At 44.6% G+C, this 19,332-nt stretch overlaps 1 protein-coding gene across 1 annotated transcript in view; it reads right to left on the bottom strand.

Annotated features, from left to right (window-relative positions):
* Window positions 1-1,403: 1,403 nt before the first annotated feature.
* LOC142591193 (uncharacterized) overlaps window positions 1,404-19,332 on the bottom strand; it is a 40,994-nt gene continuing 23,065 nt past the window's right edge. Inside the window, exons 3-5 of the mRNA XM_075703558.1 lie at window positions 16,788-16,855; window positions 13,844-13,921; window positions 1,404-1,681 (exon numbers count right to left, since the gene is read on the bottom strand). Coding sequence (XP_075559673.1) covers window positions 1,557-1,681; window positions 13,844-13,921; window positions 16,788-16,855 — 271 coding nt within the window. The 3' untranslated portion in view covers window positions 1,404-1,556. The remainder of the gene's footprint in view (window positions 1,682-13,843; window positions 13,922-16,787; window positions 16,856-19,332) is intronic.

The raw sequence follows: 19,332 nt of genomic DNA, 5'->3' as shown, positions 1-19,332 counted from the left end.
TGGTTAGACGTTTGTGGCCTGGCACCCACACTAAACGAACGAGACGTAACTTAGTGTCTTGGGACACGAGAATATACTGCTTATAATGAATCTGATAAGTTGTATGTGGTTAGTGAAGAGCAGACAGATACGCAATCAGTTAAGATTACGGCTGATGACAGAGATGGTGGTAATTTGCGTAAAACTAAGACAATTTCCAATAATTCCGCCTTAAAGATTGGTGAGAAGTTCGGTAGCCTAACGGAAAAATACCAATTTAGATGTGGTGATACAATGCCAACACCTGCCTTTCCTTCAGAGACGGTCGCTATTACGGTCTTTGTAGCTAGGTGTGAAGGGTGGTCTTCCAAAATACCCTGGAGGCATTGATAGGGCGAATGTTTTTCACTGCTTGGAAAAATATTATCAAATTCAACTTGAGCGACTTGAACCGATTAATCTAGTAAGACCACCTCGCATAGGTGAACTTTTATGGATCCAATTGTTTTCGTAGGAAAACAACTTTAGGGTAACGAAAGCGAGAGTACTGATGGTTAAAGAGTGAGGCCAATTGGAAAATTACAGCAGACTGTGACTTCCTTTGTGGACATACACGTTTTTGTGGAATTTTTGCTACCTTAGGATATAAAACTGCATGATTAAGCAGGCGTGTTTTTTCTGTATATATATAGTTCGCGACAAATTTAGGAAGCCCAAGACCTAATGCCTCTCACTCAATAGAACAAGACGCAGAATTTGGCAGTAAAAGTCCGCCAGAAGACATAACGCAGCCGAATTCTGTTAGCGGGCGAACATACGTGCAATAGATCATAATGAGGGCATGCCGGCGCATTGCTGATCGACTGTTGCTAAGACTACGCAGTATTCCTACTGCGCCTGCTTCCTTTAAGGTAATGTACTCTATGTATCTGGTCTCAAATAAGCCTTTCGGTGTAAATGACAATCTCATATTTAAGTGATTTCACCTGCAGGATACTCTCTTGTCGATAAAAAACCGAAGTTCCAAAAACGCTTTGAGTATAAACTATAGGATGGCGCTTTTTCAGAAATTAATATGTTTGTTTCTTTCTTTTTCCTGTTCTCCGTCTTGTCTGCGTTCTCTCTTCTTCTCCTCCTGCATTTTGCCACACCCTCTCTGCCACATCTTCAAGGCCTGCCACCTAAGCCGTGCAAAATGTTTTATACGCCGTGAAATCGAGCTTCCTATAAATTAGCCTTTCTTCACACGCCATTGATTGCAATTTAGAAGCTTCAGGTTCGCTTCGTGCAACCGCTGCATTATAAGATGGCTTCTAGTTGTTCTGAAAAACTACAACGGCAATTTTTTCCATATACTTCCATTTTCTTCTTGAAATGCATTGTATGAAAGTTTGATAACTAAACGAAAAAACTTCGACAGAAGATTGCTTAAAGCACGTTTAATTACATTCTATGGAGAATCAAAGTGGCCTTTGCCTCTACTATATAAACGCCTTGTTTCACCTCGTATTTACCCGCACCATGCAGAATGCGCGGGTAGTCTTTTTTTTTTTTTCCGGAGCGCTAAAGTAGTCTTCCTAGTCGTCGGAACAAAGGTCTCTTCTGTGCGGATTAATGACTACTCCGCAGGTGTCGGCGAACTGTTCGCGGCACACCGCAGGCACATTGTGTATCAGGTGCAGCTGCGTCCAAAGAATACACTCTGCAAGAAAGAACGACACGGACATCAGTAAAAAATTGTAGATACGTGACAACGCAACATCGTATGCAGTGTTAAGCAAATGCATGATGATGACACTTGAGCTCGCTCCTTATCAGGGTCGTAGCCAGTTTGGGGCACCCCCCACCCTCACCCCTGAATTTCTGCGTACCAGGCTACACGGCATGAAACGATGTGCGACAACAGTAACGTTACCCCTCGCACTCGCCCCGATCATGTGCGTGATCCCCCACCCCCCCGCCCAGAAAGTGATCGGGACATTAACTCCCCACTGAGGAATTGTCATATAGCAACTCCAAAGAATAATGCGCACACTATGACGATCTCCCCAAGAAATTCTTTTTCTCTACTAATATTGTGTTTTGTAAAAGAAAGAAATGTTGCTTTAGGGCTTTTTTTTCTTTCACTCTCTCGCGTAAATTGCCCGCGCCGACATGCTCGCCTTCGTTCCAACGCGTCCTCCTGAGAAGCTTCTCTCTCAAATGTCAGACGCAATTCTCTCGTTGCTTGCGTTTCCCCCGCGTAGCTTGGCCGCGCAAGCTCTCGCCTGCGTTATTCGGCTGCGTTGCGTGCACATTTCGTTGCCCCATTCCGACGTCTCCGTATGTCCTCACTGAGCAGTTTCTTAGGGCGCGGTACGGTCGCAGAATTTCCATATTCCCGGTAACACCAGCAATGAACTCACCCAGACATTGTTGCGTTTGCATACGGAAACCTATGTTGAGCGACGCAGATGCCCCGATGTCGAGTGCGGCGTTGGCTTGTCGAGAAAATTCTAAGCATAGTTTGGTTCACAGAGTTTCCTGGAACTCTATGTAGAACACTGGTTCTGCGATCGTTCGTCCACCATAGAACTGGTAATTAGTACATGAACTTGACTACTCTTCGCGCTTGTAGCTTGAGAGATTCTTGTGGCTTTGTTCATTATGCTTTATCTGCCTTCATGGTAATAAATTTAAAAGCCATGTGTACTTGTATAAATTCAGGATTCCGCATGGACACGCATCGCTACTAATTGCAGCTGCTCAGCCTTCGAGGTGGTCAAATCGAGACGTGCCAAGCATCTCAACGTGTTCGCATCCGGAAGTGCTGTCAGCTGGACTGAGTGTCTAGGCTTATGTCACGCCAGCTGGCCACAGGCACCTGAGTATTGCAGCGTAATCTGTTGTGGGCGCATTCCAATAACTGTTTCGGTTGTCGACGGTGCCCGCCGCAGCCGCCGCTGGTGTCCGGTGTCCGTGGCAGCTATCTCCGGGAATAAGAAAAAAAAAAGATACACAGTTACCGCTGGGATTCAACTCGGGTCCTCTGCGTGGGAGTCAACTACTCAACCACTGAGCAACGCCAGCGCTTGCTAGCACGCAGCGGAAAAATGCCCTATAAACGCGTTCAAGCGCGCGAGCAGACACGCGATATGACAGGCGTGCGGCGTAGCGTCGATGCGTGAGCATTTTGCATTGCAACTGCTTATTTTTACACCAGGTATAACGCCATGTAGCAGATGCACAGGTAGCGGCACAAGGCAATTAAATAAGGTTTGACGAAAAAAGGAAGTTTAAGGAGATCTATACAAGAATGCTAGAAAAAATATATATTGCGTACCTGATGAAATTAAACTGACTAGGTGACTATATCACTGCCGCGTTCCAAAGGGGACGCCAACAAATTATCCTCATCACCATCATAAGCATCGTATAGTGCCATTTGTCAAATGAAGCTGGCTCGGTGGCTACATCAGTGTTGTGTCTCAAAGGGCATGCCAATAAATCATCTTCATCATCATTAACATCGCACATATCGTGCCATTAGCCTTGCGATGTGAGATGCGCGCGGCGTAGCGTCTATACGTACACACTTTGCATTAGAGTTCTGTATTCCAGCAGGTGTCCCGACATGTAGCAGCCGCATATTGCAGTTACATGCGGCATGTAGCTGGACCTGGTCAACTCAAGCAGGCTAGGTGACTATTTGTCGCCACCACTGGCCTGTACCGTACCCCCAAAGTAAAGATGGTGGTCAGCACGCCCTTTTGAAAGGGTTGCCAATACACCATCATTATCATCATCACGGACAACAACGTACGGAGCCACGGTTCAAGGAATGTGACATGTGCGCCACGTCGCCTGGATACCTGTGTTTACTCTGCGGTTCACGTTATGGCGCCTCCTCGCAATGTACGAACCGCTCCTGAATAAGCGAATCGCGGAACTACGGGGCCGGCTTAAACCAGGCAACATCGGGCGCAGCAGACCGCTGCGCCGAGAGCAGCGCAAGCCGCAGCTCACCGTCGACGCCGGACGGACAGTTCAGATCGTTCTCGTGAAAAAGACGCGAAGCGGCTTCGCCGCGAAGACCCAGCAGTGCGTGGTGCCGACAATAGAGCTCCTATGGAACCGTTCACCCAGCTTACGCTGTGACTGCGCGGTGTGTGCCACGCAGGCCTGCGGACGTATTTAAAGGGGGAAGCCTTATATGCACCATGAGGTGAAAAATACGGCGTCCGTCCGGCGTTACCATCCAATGGTACCGGAACCGGGGTGACCAAGTGACAACGTCACATTGCTGGCGCTGGACCTGCTGCGGATGGCGCGGCGAAATCCCACGGTGAATAGCCGCAGTACCGGACGGACGCCGTGGCCCACGCACAAAAAACCAACCTGCCCCACTCCTAAAATTGGATTAGGGTGTATTAAAGTGGTTTAAGGTGGATTAATGTTGATAGAAATTAGAGCAAGGTGGTTAAGGTAATTTTTTAATGTAAGGTAACTTAGAGAAGTCATTAGGCTTTCACATTCAAATTCACACGCGAAGTGCCTGTCAATTTTTTTCTTGCATAGCTGGAGCATTACCCCTAGAAAATATATTGGGGCGCCATTACAGCATTATCGTGAAAGTGCTGAGCATTAGGTTGAAGACAGAAGAGGCGTTAAAGATCAGTCAGAAAAGTGGGGTGGGCATACTTTTCGCACGTTCTCAATTGCTATTGCTTGCAATTTGCTTTTAGTGACAAAAGTGAATTATGTACTACAAATGTTTTTATGGCAAGAATTTCGGTGTATAAATTTCATAAAGAATTTGCGATATATATATATATATACTGGCTTCTTATGATTTGACTAATAAAAATCGGGCCCCTCGGTTAACCCCCTTTCCTGTCGTTTATATATATATATATATATATATATATATATGACATGTCTTAAAACATATATTTAAGACAGGTTGTTGGTAGGTGCTTTTGCTTACGGGATCAAAGTGATGTATTTCTCCGCGCTGTTATTCAACTGAGACAAAGCTGTTCTGTCATTTTCTTTACTGAAAGCTCACTTTTCGAATGAATCTTTGCATTCCGTGACGCATAAGAAACTCTATCGTCATCTTCTTGATGTTTTCTTGCCGCTTCCTTTATATAGCAAGATGTCCAATTTAAGACCTGAACACAATGTGCTGAAACAAGTGAAAAGAAAATGCCTGTTACATCTTCAGCGAAACCCATTTTTTTACGCTTGCGTTCTGGCACTCTCCCTGTGAAGCCATGGCTACAAAGCAAAGGGTTCTTTGTTATGATCATATGCTATATATGATATATTCATTGTATCTAACAAACATGAAATATTGAGTACGTACTCTTGGATTGCCATGACTCCGTGTTCCTGTGGGACGTTCTGAAACGAACTCTGAGAAAAGAACTGCCTATAAGTCCTTTCGGCATTCGCTTCTTGCTATGTGCAGACGTAGCTTGAGTGCCGGCTGACATTATACTGTTTTTGTGCATGAGCAGCCTGAGGAAAACCCAGCTGGATGTCAGGAATGCCCGCGTAGATGCAACATCTGCGAGGCAAGACCTAGTTGTCGGGTGGTTTCAGGAGTTTGACGGTTTGGTGTCTGTGATGGCCTCCTTGATGGCCTGTTAAATTAGTTCAGTCTAGCTCAATTATGTAATAGTATTAATTAGGACCAAGTGACCTGGTTTTTACGTGTGTAATTATTGTTGCTAAGAAAGTAGTCCGTGGCGTCATGGTTGCAATATCAGGCTTCTGTAGTAGGGCTCGAATCCTGCGGTGGGATAATTTTATAGGTATTTGTTTAATTATTTATGAGAAAGTACTGTGCTTATAATAGTGAGTTTACAAAGCCGTTTGAAGCCTGAGGGTAAAATTTACGCAAATATATGTACATAGTCTTATTCCCAGGCTGGCTGAACCAACCCGCTTGCAGCTCCCGCAGACACTGGCCAGATTTACCTCTAGTAATTATTGTATGAAACTCGATCGTTTGTACTTTCGGCGGACGAGTAGGCGGCTTTCTGACAAAATACTGCGTCGGAGATTGTTCGTGCGACAGTAAGTAGGTGGCGTTAAGCGAAAGGAAGTCTTTGCGAAGAAGGCCATCTATCTATCTATCTATCTATCTATCTATCTATCTATCTATCTATCTATCTATCTATCTATCTATCTATCTATCTATCTATCTATCTATCTATCTATCTATCTATCTATCTATCTATCTATCTATCTATCTACGTCACTAACCGCTTCCCCCCTCCCCAAACATCGGTCTTTGGGTAAGCCATGATCGAATGAACAGCGCGTCGTAGGGCTGTGCTGGTGCTGAGGGTTCACGGATCGAGACCAATCGTCGGACCGACTTGCGTCACTAGGTATGTGGCAGCGCGCACCTATGTGCCGCTCTTCAACGAACGTCTCTGACGCCGACATGAGTCACTGGAGATACGGCATTGTATATGTGGCATGTGCGTGTACCGCACTTCAATGGACCTCTTTCACGCTCACTTGGAGCACCCTCTACGTGCCACTCGGTTTGATCTGCTCTTCAACCACTTGGAGTGTGCCGCTGTCTAACGACGAAAAGAATCTGTTAATTTCGCTGCCGCTCAACGGAACTAACCTGCGCCGAGCGCAGGCTTTACGGCGTTGCCACTGGATGGCGCCAAGTGTGCAGTGGGAATAAAATGGGAAGTGCGGCAGAGAACTCCGGCATTTCGACCAGCCGATTACACGAACAGCGGTTTGACCAGCTGAGCGTACCAGTAGAAAATATTTGAAGTTTCTCCCGTGCTGGCCAGAGTCGCGCCTACCTCATACAGCTTCCTCGAGCACAGCAGACCGACAGTGTAGCAAGCTCGGCCACAAATGCACTGAACATGTGCCCTTTCTCAACGATCCACAGGGAACTACACGCAGCGTTCGCACGCAACGGCGCACCACGCATCTAAGAGGCCATGTGCGGCCTTCTCGGCAGCGTCACTATGGGGCGTAGCGCGCGCGGAAACAAACGAGAGAGGAGTCCCGCTGCAGTACACACCTCATACATGACTCGCTTCGACAGAGGAGATACGTTGTGTCGCTATATTGACTCAATGCTAAGCGCATTACCGTCGACAGCCATCGCGAGATGGGTTCTGCCAAATTGTATTTTTCGTACTTCAGGGCAGACGCGTAACCAGGGTGGGGTGGGGGGAGTCACCGGGTCCCTCCTCCGTCCCTCCCGCTCTTGAAATTTATGTGTACCAGAGGTGCTTTGCACAAACCTACGTGCGACAGCACCCGCCTGCCCAGCCACTACCGCTGTCAAGTGCGTGCCCTCCCCCCCTCCTCAAATTTTTTGGGCAACGCCGCTGCTGCAAGAACAACTCATTAATGAAAAACCGTTTCACAAATGTGTGTACTAAATCTTATGGAATTTTGCGCAACAGTCTTATACAAAATGCCCTGGAAAAATATTTTAAGATTCCGTTTTGATTTTTTCGGGTTTTTCATGCTACCTGTACAATTGGTCGGTCAAAAAAATGTCATTGCAATATTTTAATCCCAATACACTTGTAATGCATTTAAGCATGTAAGGCAGCAGCAGTGTTCGGAAGAGCGTTTGCCTAAATGCTCCTGCATACTGTTACAGATAACCCTGGATCCTAGGACGACACCACTATAAGCCGAGAAGCGCACGTTTTCTGAGGCTGCATTTCGACTCCGGTTATCAACTAAGAGTTATCAAGGACGGACGTCACCGGCTGGCATCACCTGGCGTGGCGCTTGCATCGACGCATCTGCTATAAAGCTACGGCATCGCATCCAAGACGGCACTTTGGCAGCAGCAGTGTTCGGAAGAGCGTTTGCCTAAATGCTCCTGCATACTGTTACAGATAACCCTGGATCCTAGGACGACACCACTATAAGCCGAGAAGCGCACGTTTTCTGAGGCTGCATTTCGACTCCGGTTATCAACTAAGAGTTATCAAGGACGGACGTCACCGGCTGGCATCACCTGGCGTGGCGCTTGCATCGACGCATCTGCTATAAAGCTACGGCATCGCATCCAAGACGGCACTTTGGCAGCAGCAGTGTTCGGAAGAGCGTTTGCCTAAATGCTCCTGCATACTGTTACAGGTTAGTGGCTTTTTTAAGGGGGGTGTTATTGTGTTGCTGCCACTGCTGCTGCCAAAGGAGCGAACCTTGTTTATGTCAGTATGGAGTGTGTTGAGTGTGAACAAGAAATCTTGGATCCCAAAGAGAGTATATCTTGCATGACTTGTAAGCTTTCGTACCATGTAGGAAGCTGCGCAGGAGTGTCGGAGGCAACAATAAAATCTAAGAAATCAACCTACCAGAAATGGAAATGCCCGAAATGTAGGCTACCAACCTCACATGTTAACCAGGATGAGAAAGAAAAAGCACCGTTGACCGTAGAAGATATGTTGGTCGTACTTCAGGAGATTAACCGAAAACTTGATGTTTTGTTGCCACTGAAAGAAACTGTCGATGGAATTGAGCAATCGGTGCAGTTTATGTCCGAACAGATGACAGACCTGTTGACGCGCACAGAACAAAATGAGCGAGATATTAAAGCAATCCAGACTAGGCTCGCAAAAACAGAAATGAACAAAGAGCAGCTTGAATCGCTCAGTGTCCAACTCGATGACCTCGAGTGGCGCAACCGGAAACTGAACTTAGAAATTCATGGTGTACCACAAACGGAAGGCGAAAATCTTTTGTCCAAACTTAATGCTTTGGCCGGTGAAAGTGGATTGCCCCAGCTATCAGAACACGACATCACGGCAATTCATCGATTGCCGGCAAAGCGTGACAAAGTGCCTGGCATCATCTGCCGTTTCGCGAGACAGAGCATGAGGGACAAATGGTGGGCTAGCAGGCGGGAGTTGACCACTGCGGATGCCAATGTTCACATGTTGGAAAACCTGACCAGGCGAAATCGAGAACTGCTGAGGGAAGTGAAAGAATGGGCAAAAACAAATCAGTACAAGTATGTCTGGCACAGCAACGGCAAGATTCTGATAAGAAAGACTGATGGCGCGTCAGCAATGCTAGTGCAGCACTCTTGCGACCTTGGCAAGCTGCAATAAGAAGGGAGAATTGATTTTTTATTTTTGTTTCCTGCCAAAAATGCAGACTGTAACAGAAAAGAATTATCTACTCCCAGAGAACTTCAAAGATTACCTTGGCCCGGTTTTCCAGACGTCATTCAAATGTCTTCATATCAATGCTCGATCTGTCAGACGTAAAGAAGCATATTTCGACACTTTCTTTCAACAACTAAATGTTCCCATTGACGCTATCATGATCAGCGAAACTTGGTCTACAAGTGATTATGATGTCTTTCGAATTCCTGGTTATGAGACATTTTTTCTGAATCGTTACGCTGGTATTGGTGGTGGCGTATCCATATCATTTAAGAAGAAGTGGCGGCCTGAAATATTAGAGCGATTCACAGTTTCTGTGAAAGAATATGAAATCTTAACAATGTGTTTGAACAACACTATTTTTGTAGTGTGCTATCGTCCACCAAAGGGTTGCGTAGCCATATTCTTGAATTTTCTTGAAAGCCTGATTTCATTTGCAACCAGTCAGCATTTAAACATTGTCCTTGGTGGTGACCTAAACATTAATATGTTATCGGTTGATGCATCCCAAATGAGTTTAGATTTATTGCTTAGAACACATGGACTTCTGAATGCAATCAAAATGCCAACGCGTGTTACGATCACGTCTTCATCGCTGATCGATTTGTTTATCACTAACCATGACCCTAGTATGATCACATCTGGAGTAATAATTTCTGACATCAGCGATCACTTGCCAATATTTATGTGTGTTAAAAACATGTCTAAAAAGAAACGTAGTTCAACATATTCTTTCCAACTTATATCTGAAAAAACACTGTCGACATTTAGAAACTCGGTAGAAAAGAACAACTGGAGGCCTGTCCTTTTAGAAAATGACGCCAATAATGCTTACGAGGCATTCTTAGGTATTCTGAAGCCGATTTACGAGGCCTGTTTCCCAATATTAACAAAAAAACAAAGGCGTCACAGTCGCAAACCATGGGTCACACCGGAGTTGGTGGCAAAGATAAACACAAAGAACATCCTATATCATAAGTTTATTAAATCGAGAGCTGAATGTGATCTGACAGCGTTTAAAAAATATCGAAACCGCTTGAATACTGAGCTCAAGAAAGCCAGAAACGCCTATTACACAAATCAATTCACGTCAACTTGTGGTCGTGTCGACATTATGTGGAAGCGGCTAAACGCAATTTTGGGGAGAAACAGCAAATCAGGTGAATTAAATATGCTAAATATCGATGGTGTAAGTATAACTGGAAAAGAATTAGCAGATACGTTTAATACGCACTTTATTTGCGCTTCTAGAAATCAAGTCCCACATAACAATCTCAGTGATGTCGTTCATATAAGCGACACTATATTTCTCAAACCGGTTGAAGAAGCAGATGTAATGACAGCCTTCCACGAACTAAACAATAGCACATCCATTGATATTGATGGCCTCCAGATAAAGCCTATACGGTATATTTTTGACCTTATTTTACCATACATCACGCATATCTTAAACCTTTGTGTCAGTACCGCTGTATTTCCTCGTAAAATGCAGATTGCACGTGTAACAGTTATCTTTAAAAAGGGTGATAAAAACCAGCTCGGGAATTACAGGCCAATATCTATCTTACCCGTGTTTTCTAAGCTACTAGAAAAAGTAATACTTAGAAACTTTTTGCAGTTTGAAGAAAAACACAAAATTATAACAGCAGCTCAGTATGGCTTCCGTAAGCACCGCTCTACTGAACTTGCACTATTAGATCAACGAGAATATATATTGAACGAACTCGAACATAATAGGATAGTCATTGGTATTTTTCTTGATTTTTCGAAGGCATTCGACTTATTAAACCATACAATACTTCTTCGTAAACTTGAGCGTTGTGGCTTCCGCGGCCATGCACTATCGCTTGTGCAGTCATACCTCATGGATCGCAAACAGGCAGTAGCAATAAATGGTCTCCTCTCAGATATGCAATCTGTAGGCTGTGGCGTTCCACAAGGTAGCATTTTGGGTCCATTTCTGTTTAATCTTTACATCAATGACATTGTACATGCAACTCCATTCGTTAAATTTATCATCTATGCTGACGACACCAGTATTTTTCTTGCCGGAGATAATGCAGCCGAACTCACAGATACTGCAAACAATGCACTGAGGCAAATAGAAAACTGGAGTAGCAGAAATGCGTTGCGAATTAACACAGCAAAGACTAAAGTCGTTGTTTTCAGAGGTAGAAACAAGAAGGTCCGTCTCACTAAGAATATATTCCTTCAGTCCGTACCCTTAGAAGTTGTGCCTTCATTTAAAACATTAGGTATATTATTTAATGAAAGAATGTCATGGGATGATCATGTTAGCTTTGTAACAAATAAATGTTCACGTATTATTGGTCTTCTTTACAAGAACCGTGAGATACTACCGCGAAATGTAATGCTAATGCTATATAATTCATTGATACAATCGCATTTCAGCTATTGCCATTTAACCTGGGGTGCAACAACAGCAGGCAATCTTCAGAAACTACACTTGTTACAGAAAAAATTTCTAAGAATTGTTGAAAATGTTCCGCATACCTACCATACGGCCGCACTTTTCTTAAAGTATAACTTACTACCAATTACTAAACTTTATGACTATCGTCTGAGCAAGTGTGTGAAAAACGAGGTGTTGAAGAACATATCTTTTCTATCAAAATTAGCTGGTTTAGAAAAACGAGATGCAATGTACAGCACAAGAAACATAGCACAATGGAACGTAAAAACATACAGAACTTTCTATGGTAATCAAACATTAGAAAATAAACTACCACGACTTCTTAACAAACTCGCACAAAACGATATTGATCTCCAAAACACAACACGCCACAAACTGTTCGAGTATTTTTTACACTACACCTAACCTTTTTTTTTTTTTTTTTTTTTTGTTATCTGTATTTCCTGTATTTTCTTTTCTTTTTCGTGTGTGTGGAAAAAAGGAAAAAGGGGAAAAAAAAAAGGGAAAGAAAACAACCACTGTATTGCTGTCAAAGTGGGGGCCCGTGGCCTTGTCAAGCTGTCCAACGGCAGCTTTTACTACGGGTCCCCGCCATCATCTGTACCATGGTGGCAAAATAAAATTTGAATTTGAATTTGAATTTGAATTTGATATACCCCCTAAGTTTTGACATTGTTATCGCATGTGCGTGAGTCCTTTCGGAAAGCCCCCGTTATAGCGTTTAACGTAACAACGCAGCGGCAGTTTTGGGACATTAAGTGCTGTAACTTTATGGAATGAGGTCACGCCGAACCCTTGCAGTGGTCTTTGCCAGAATGACGGTATTTTTGCTGATGTCTGCATACTTTTTGACCAATGGAATCAGAATGCAAACATGACGCACATTTTCATCTGTGGAAAGATATTTTCAGGTTCTTATCTCCTTTGTCCTAAAATGACCTGCTTCAGCCAGCCTCGCCTATGTGAGTTTAACCACATTAGGCAATCTAAAACATTCCAGGGGTCGTGAGAACCTCCTTTCACTTTCCACTGCTTCTAGAATCGACGATTATACATGTCTTTCGATTACAGTTGACCGACCCTCCTTCAACGTACCAAAAAAGTCGGCAGAGACACTTTAGAACGCTTACGTGTGAGAACGCGAAAGCATTATACCGTTTGTAAACCTTGAAACGTCACGAATGCTCTCATTTCATGCACTCATGACGTGGCACCACCTCCTCACCATTGGCTGCACCGTCACGTGCCCAATGACACACGCACTAAGTCACACGTTCAGTCAGCCAAATGGCTGCGACGTGACGTGCGTAATGACCGGCGCACTAGGCACACTTTTAGCCAGCCGGAAACTGCGAAGCAGCCGTGGCGTCGGGAAAACGCGCCCGCCCCGTGCACCCGAAGCCCGCGCTCTACTCCCACCCAGGCTCTAATGTACCAAATTTATCAGGCGAAAGCCTTAAGCGACCTTGAAAGCCGGTGACCTTGAGGGAAACGCTGCAGGCACACAAAGCAGTACAAGGCCCAGTGAAAAGATAAAAGAAGAGTCTAACTCTTTTGCTCGCACAAAAGAGTTTTAGCGCTCGCGCTCTACGCGTAGCTTTCGCATTTTTAACAATATGAAGCATTCGTAATACCGAACACCCTCTGGGTGTTCGGTATTATATTACGGGCTCCCTTTTTAACAGTTCTTGAACGAGGGAATTACGATATATGGCACGAGTGTAGGAGATGAGGCCAGCGCCAGTCCTCGCCGGTAGTTTGTATAGCGTCGTCCTTTCGCGCTGTAGAACTCGTACCATAGAATATCTCTTGCTTCTCCATCCATTAATCTATCGCACCAGGAAGCTATGGAGCTATGGAGGCTGTCTGGGGATGGGAATAATACGAGCCTTCCCTAATTCGCCTACCGTTGATCAAGCAAGGCTTGATCACTCAGGTGACCAATGTCGATCCCTTCGTCTTCATCCTGGTGTTAAGAGCTCAAAACGTAGAAGCGCTGTACAATCCTTTGCACGTACAATCATTGTCTTGAGTGCAGAAAAGGGCGTGTTTCACATGATGTGGAATGGACGAGTCTGTGACACGTGCGGGCAAAGGTGTAAGAAGCCGCGTTTCTTTGAAATAAGACAGCACTTGTGTCGTCTTCTTGTCTCGTGTCGCGTCTACGTTTTGCACTGTTAACGCCAGGATGGAAAACCAACAGCTCAAGCGGGTATTCGTCTTCATGTTCCCGGCGACCCTTTACCATGTTCCTTTTGGGGATGAAACTTACGATGTCCGTGATACTCGATGTCCATCACGACGCAGTTGTTGTCAAAGTAGTAGAATATGCCCTCCTTCACGTCTGGATCTGAAAGGAAAAAGCTTTATACGTGTTAAGACTAAGCACTTTCTGCGGTGCTATCTCTCGTCTAGCAATGAACTATACGCCACGACAGACAGCCGTCGTTAGCGTAAAGCTGGCGTAAAATTCGTGTGGCTGAAATTGCTGCTGCTGTGTTGTTCATATCGCTTCAAGCTCAAATTCCGCGGACTGCTGTGTAGCAACTGAACAAACAAAGTTGTCTAGCATGGTGGCGGTACCTCGCGTTTAGACAGCGGCTTTCCCTACGCGTCAGGAAGTTGCAAAGTGAGTATGACCAGGCTACTTTATTGGTACCTTAAATTATAATCTGTCGGACTTTTTACGCACATTATTCTTAGTGTTGACGATTATACATTGCAGAGGAAAATATTTTGCTGGCCGTTTTCTTTGTCATGAAATCTCACTTGGCTGTCTTTCCTAAAAGCAACATAGGGTATACATTGATATACAGGCTGTGCCACCTAACTTCAGCCAGAGTTTAAAAATATGCAAGTGCCGCATAGCTGGACGGAGCCAAGGTAATGCTGTTTGCCGATGCTCAAATTATTTTTTTTCATTCCGTCGAATTAGATAATTAGTCTTAATTAACTGATCAACTTCTAGAATGTTTCAATTAGATGAAAAGTGTCAATGAGAAAATTGTAGAGCGACATGGAAACCTCCCTATAGAGCTTTCTGTTACTCAATACGTGCTACATAAAAGTATTTTTCCGAGCGTGAAAGAAGCCCGCGGATACACGCAAAATGCCTCGAGCGGCAGGTCGCGTGTAGTTGGGTGGTGTAATGTTTTCCCATATGACGCAATAATTCGCTACCGCGCAGTTACGGTAAGCCACTGATCTGTACTACGTTTTGACTTCTACAGTAAAGATCAGTGTGGTGAACATGCGAGGGCGAACCCGGCACTGTAGCTTAGGGTCTATGGTGTTGCGCTGCTAAGCAGGAGGTCGCGGAATCAAATACCGGCCGCGACGGCCGCCTTTTGATTGGGCCGAAATGCAGATACGCCCCTGTTCCGTGCATTGGGGGCCTGTTAAGGATCCCCCTGGTGATCAAAATGAATCCTGAGAGCTCCCATTACGGCGTGCCTCATGATCAAATCGTGGTTTCGGCACGTAAAACCCAATGCAAGCGCAGACAGCGTGGCCGCGCATCAAAGCAGGCCTGCACATGCGCACTCATGCCTGAAGGCGTGGCCCCGTGTCGTCTGCCTTCGTGTCGTATGTTTTACTCCGCCAAGCCTGTCTTGTATTGAAGAAAATTCGTCTACGCGAGCAAATTTCTGCCGCGGGAAGCCAGCCTTGTGTTCTGGTACAGCACGTAAAACGCCGGCCGTTTCACCAACTCGAGTCTGAATGAGGTTAATTCGTAGATGTCGGGGTTAGCTTTCTCGTCGCGCAAAATCCGTTTGGTCCCTCTCGTTACGTACGTCCAGCTGTTCATGAAAGAAATGAAATATCTCTCCCTCAAGAGAGCGCAGTTTGTTGTAGTCTATGCAGTTCATTCGCCCGCGGGTGGGGCATCCACCAGCCGTTTACCTGCGACATTCAAACTAGCTTCGCAACTAGGACTCTGCTCGCGCGATACTGCTGCAAGTGCAGTTCGATTCATCGCACGCAACTTTAACCCACCTGAAATGAAAAATGTAGCAGACGACGCGGATCTGGTGTTCCTTCACATGAGCAGGTTTCCTTCGATGCGCGGCCACGCGCTGGCGTGTTCACCTTGTAGCGTACTCATCGCCGTACGTCCCGCGACTGCTGCTGAAGTGACTAAGCAATGTCTATACGTTTAATCGGAATCAGCTTGTGGGAAGGAGGAAGCGCAGTGACAGCTTCATGCTGCAGCAACCATTTACGTCACAGAGGGGTTTGACGGTGAGCCGCCTTTTGCGGTGCCATGTGCGTAATTAGGAAAATTGAATGAATAATTTGTCGCTAGTGAGTTTGGTTTACACGGTGATTCCTTAGTTTGCAAGTATGGAACTGTGCTTTTCTGATGATTCCCTTCAACAGTGAGGTATAGATATGTACAGTCAAGATTGTAACTAAAAAGTGGTACATTGTAGTTATTCTTGAATAGCGAATGAGCTTCTCTCGTTTTTCTTCCAAGTGATGTCCACGTGGGCAGATAATTCATCCGTAGCGACCTAATTCGAGTAAATTTCTTTTGTTTAAAAAAATTGCAGCTTTGCCTGAAAGGCAAAGCTGCAATTTTTTTAGCGTGCGAATGGACCTTCGTGCTGTCTCTCGCTTTAACGCGAACAAAGCGTCGAGAACACAGCGCACAATACGCTTTCAGCTCTCCGCGCTCCTAGACTCTGTACTCGTCGCTGTTCGCTTTCAAGGTAGGGCCAGCGCGGCCGCGCCACACGCAGCAGCAGCCGGAGCATGAACGCGGCCCCAACCCTACTCTCAGCCCTGTCCCTTGCGCGCGATGGAAGACTGTGCGCTTCGTCCGCGCTTTCTACCCTTGCGCGCGAGAGATTGAGCCGCCATCCTCGGCTCACCCTCGCACGCTTTCACTGGCACGTACAATTTACGAGCCGCGACTGTGTTATCGCCCTTGGACTTTGCGCGGGACATCATGGCGACCGTGACGGCAGAAGCGTGCCTTGGGAATCCATATGATTGCTATCACAATAAAAGAAATGTGTGTGAAGTTAAAAAATAACACTTTACATTGTAAGTGACCATGCACATAAGTATCCACAATAATGTCAACTTCTTGCGTTTGTCCCCTTTGTCTTTGCTCAAAGATGTTATAAAATTAGGTATACCATGAATGAATTCCCACGCACCGCATCTATTAAGTGGCTTCGCAATTGTGCGCAATTTCTTCAAGTACTCACCGTCTCCCACCAGCATATCTATGGTCCCACGCGTAGGTCCAGGTGTCACGACGAACGGAATCTCTTGCCTGCATGGTCACGCAAAATTAGTATTCTCGACTCACGTCTGTCCATCAAATAACTTATTAACTTTCTTTTATGACACCTATTTGTGAATTCAAGCTTTTTTTTATTTACTCTATCGCCACGGTCATTTCTTCCACGCATAGGTGGTAGCAAAGTAAGCGTTAGGTGCATAACGTAACAATCCGCAAGTTGGATTGACAGTATGTGCTAAATAAATAAATATATAGTTACAACGGCAATATTACTTCAAGTTGTATTTATTTATTTATTTATTTATTTATTTATTTATTTATTTATTTATTTATTTATTTATTTATTTATTATAAAACTCTCGAGGTATACCTAGTATATCGTATAGGGGTGAAAATACAATGCAGGAATTAAGACCACACTATTGGAAACATGAGTGCACAGTAAAGAACAGAACAAGCCATAAAAAGGAAACCCGGTGATAGTTCAAAAAACAACAGGCACGAGCAACTATACATTACGGAGTAAATAAATTTACAGAAGTACGCTATAACAAGCAATGCCACAACTAAGGCGTAATAATGTACTTCGTTTGATACTGTATTATTTTACGTGAGTTAATGCATTCTTAAAGTGGGTGCGGTGACTGCTACTTACTAATGACTTAGGTAGGTTATTTCTACCAACCGAAGTCCTAGGAAGGAGCGGTTGCAAGCACGCGACGGCGTTATGACGCGCATCGTTAACGTTAGGATCAGATTACGACGAACAGAATCCGACTGATCCAAAGGGAGCGGAGAGACGCCTTCTGAGACTATATTGTCACGGAACTAACTCTCTAATGGGCAAACCTATGCCCACAAAGATAGGTTACGCTTAACGTACAATAACGGCGAGCACAGTCGGCGATCGTCAAAGTCTAACCAGAGGGTCAAGCGCGTCGGCTTTAATGCATGACTCGTCCAAGGTTCCCGCGATAATCGCTGGTGCCCGCGGGCCTACCAGAAAGTACTGCACAACTGGTGTCCCGCATACAGTCAGATTACACAAGGTTCGGTGACAATAGACAACGGGTAGAACTAGCCATAATAATCAGGAAACTTCCGATACACGCAGGCATGTCCTGCGTCGTTATTTGTTAACATTTGTTAACCGGTGAAATGCGGTCACCGGAAAAAGATAAACAGGTACACATTCCAATATTTTATGAGAAAGGGGAAATTCGTGATTCCTTCCTGCGGAGAAAGAGTAAAGGAGTGCGAAGAGTGTAGGGTGGTTTTTATTACTGTAGCACCAGCAGTGCGATAGTACTTAGCTGTAATGAAACGGGAAATATTTATTTTCTACTGCTTGAACTTTTTCTTTCATATAGTGGCTTCATGTCAGTCCTAGACAGATGAAGCATACTATAACTGGGGGCGGGCGTATGTGGTGTACAGCAGCAATTTTAATGAAACTGGAAGGAGGAAAAAAAAAATCTCCTGTCCTCAACAGTGCTTTCCTTTGGATACTAGGTATAGCACATGCTGTTTCCAAAAAATAATGAAAGTTATAGCCCCTAGCGTGATTACGTTAGTGATAAATAGCCCTCGTAATGGAATCCTTATTCTCCATAAAATTATTTCGATAATATTTTGGGAGAACCAAGCGCGGATATATCTTCTAACAAAACGAATTGAAGAACACCTTGTGTAATACATTGTACACGCATGTGCATTTGAACTCCGGCCTTTACCATAGCGCTAATTAGCGGTAACACCAACGAGCTGTTCCGGAAATATTTTCCTCGAGTGAACAAGCTAACTTCAACTCCTTGGAAATATTAAGAACAGCAAAGCAGTGGTGATTACTAGTTGTATGTTTACACCAGTAAAATACGCCTTGTCGCTATCTAACATATTCTTTCCAAGCAAGTGCTGCAAAGTCCTAATCAACCATATCAATGTTGATTAGAATAAATTATAGCAATACATAATGAATATGTGTGCTCCGCACGCAGTAAATGTTATTTATGTATCCTACAGGCACCGCTCCGTACTAAAGACTATGGTTCGATTTTGCCATTTCCCCTGTGTGTTCTGGCTTTGCTACGTCTAAACCTGGTGCTTTTACACCACGTACAGCCAGACGCCTTCACACCGAAGTGTTTAAGGCCTCCGAGATCATTCGTTATACAGGTCACTACATTGTAAAGGTCGAGGATCGCACGGCAGACAATAAAACCGGCACAGAATTATTCCTTCATTATACAGGTCATTTCGTTATAGAGCCACTCGACTGTATTCTTATATTGGGATAGAATATCACGATTGCTTAAATCGTACGTATGGCCAAGCTTCTCTGAACAGTTGTAGTATTGTAAACTTTTTTCTTTAATTATTCACGCCGTCTTTTACGACAAATAAAAATGGCATGTGATACTGTATCTCTTTCCAATTAGTATACGATGTCTGGGCAAAGGGGCCAAATCTATATTTAGCAAGCAATGTTTGTGACTTTGAGTTGTAAT

The sequence above is a fragment of the Dermacentor variabilis genome, chromosome 8, assembly GCF_050947875.1.
Source record: "Dermacentor variabilis isolate Ectoservices chromosome 8, ASM5094787v1, whole genome shotgun sequence".
NCBI lineage: Eukaryota > Metazoa > Arthropoda > Arachnida > Ixodida > Ixodidae > Dermacentor > Dermacentor variabilis.
This window is presented reverse-complemented; position numbering and strand designations above follow the sequence as displayed.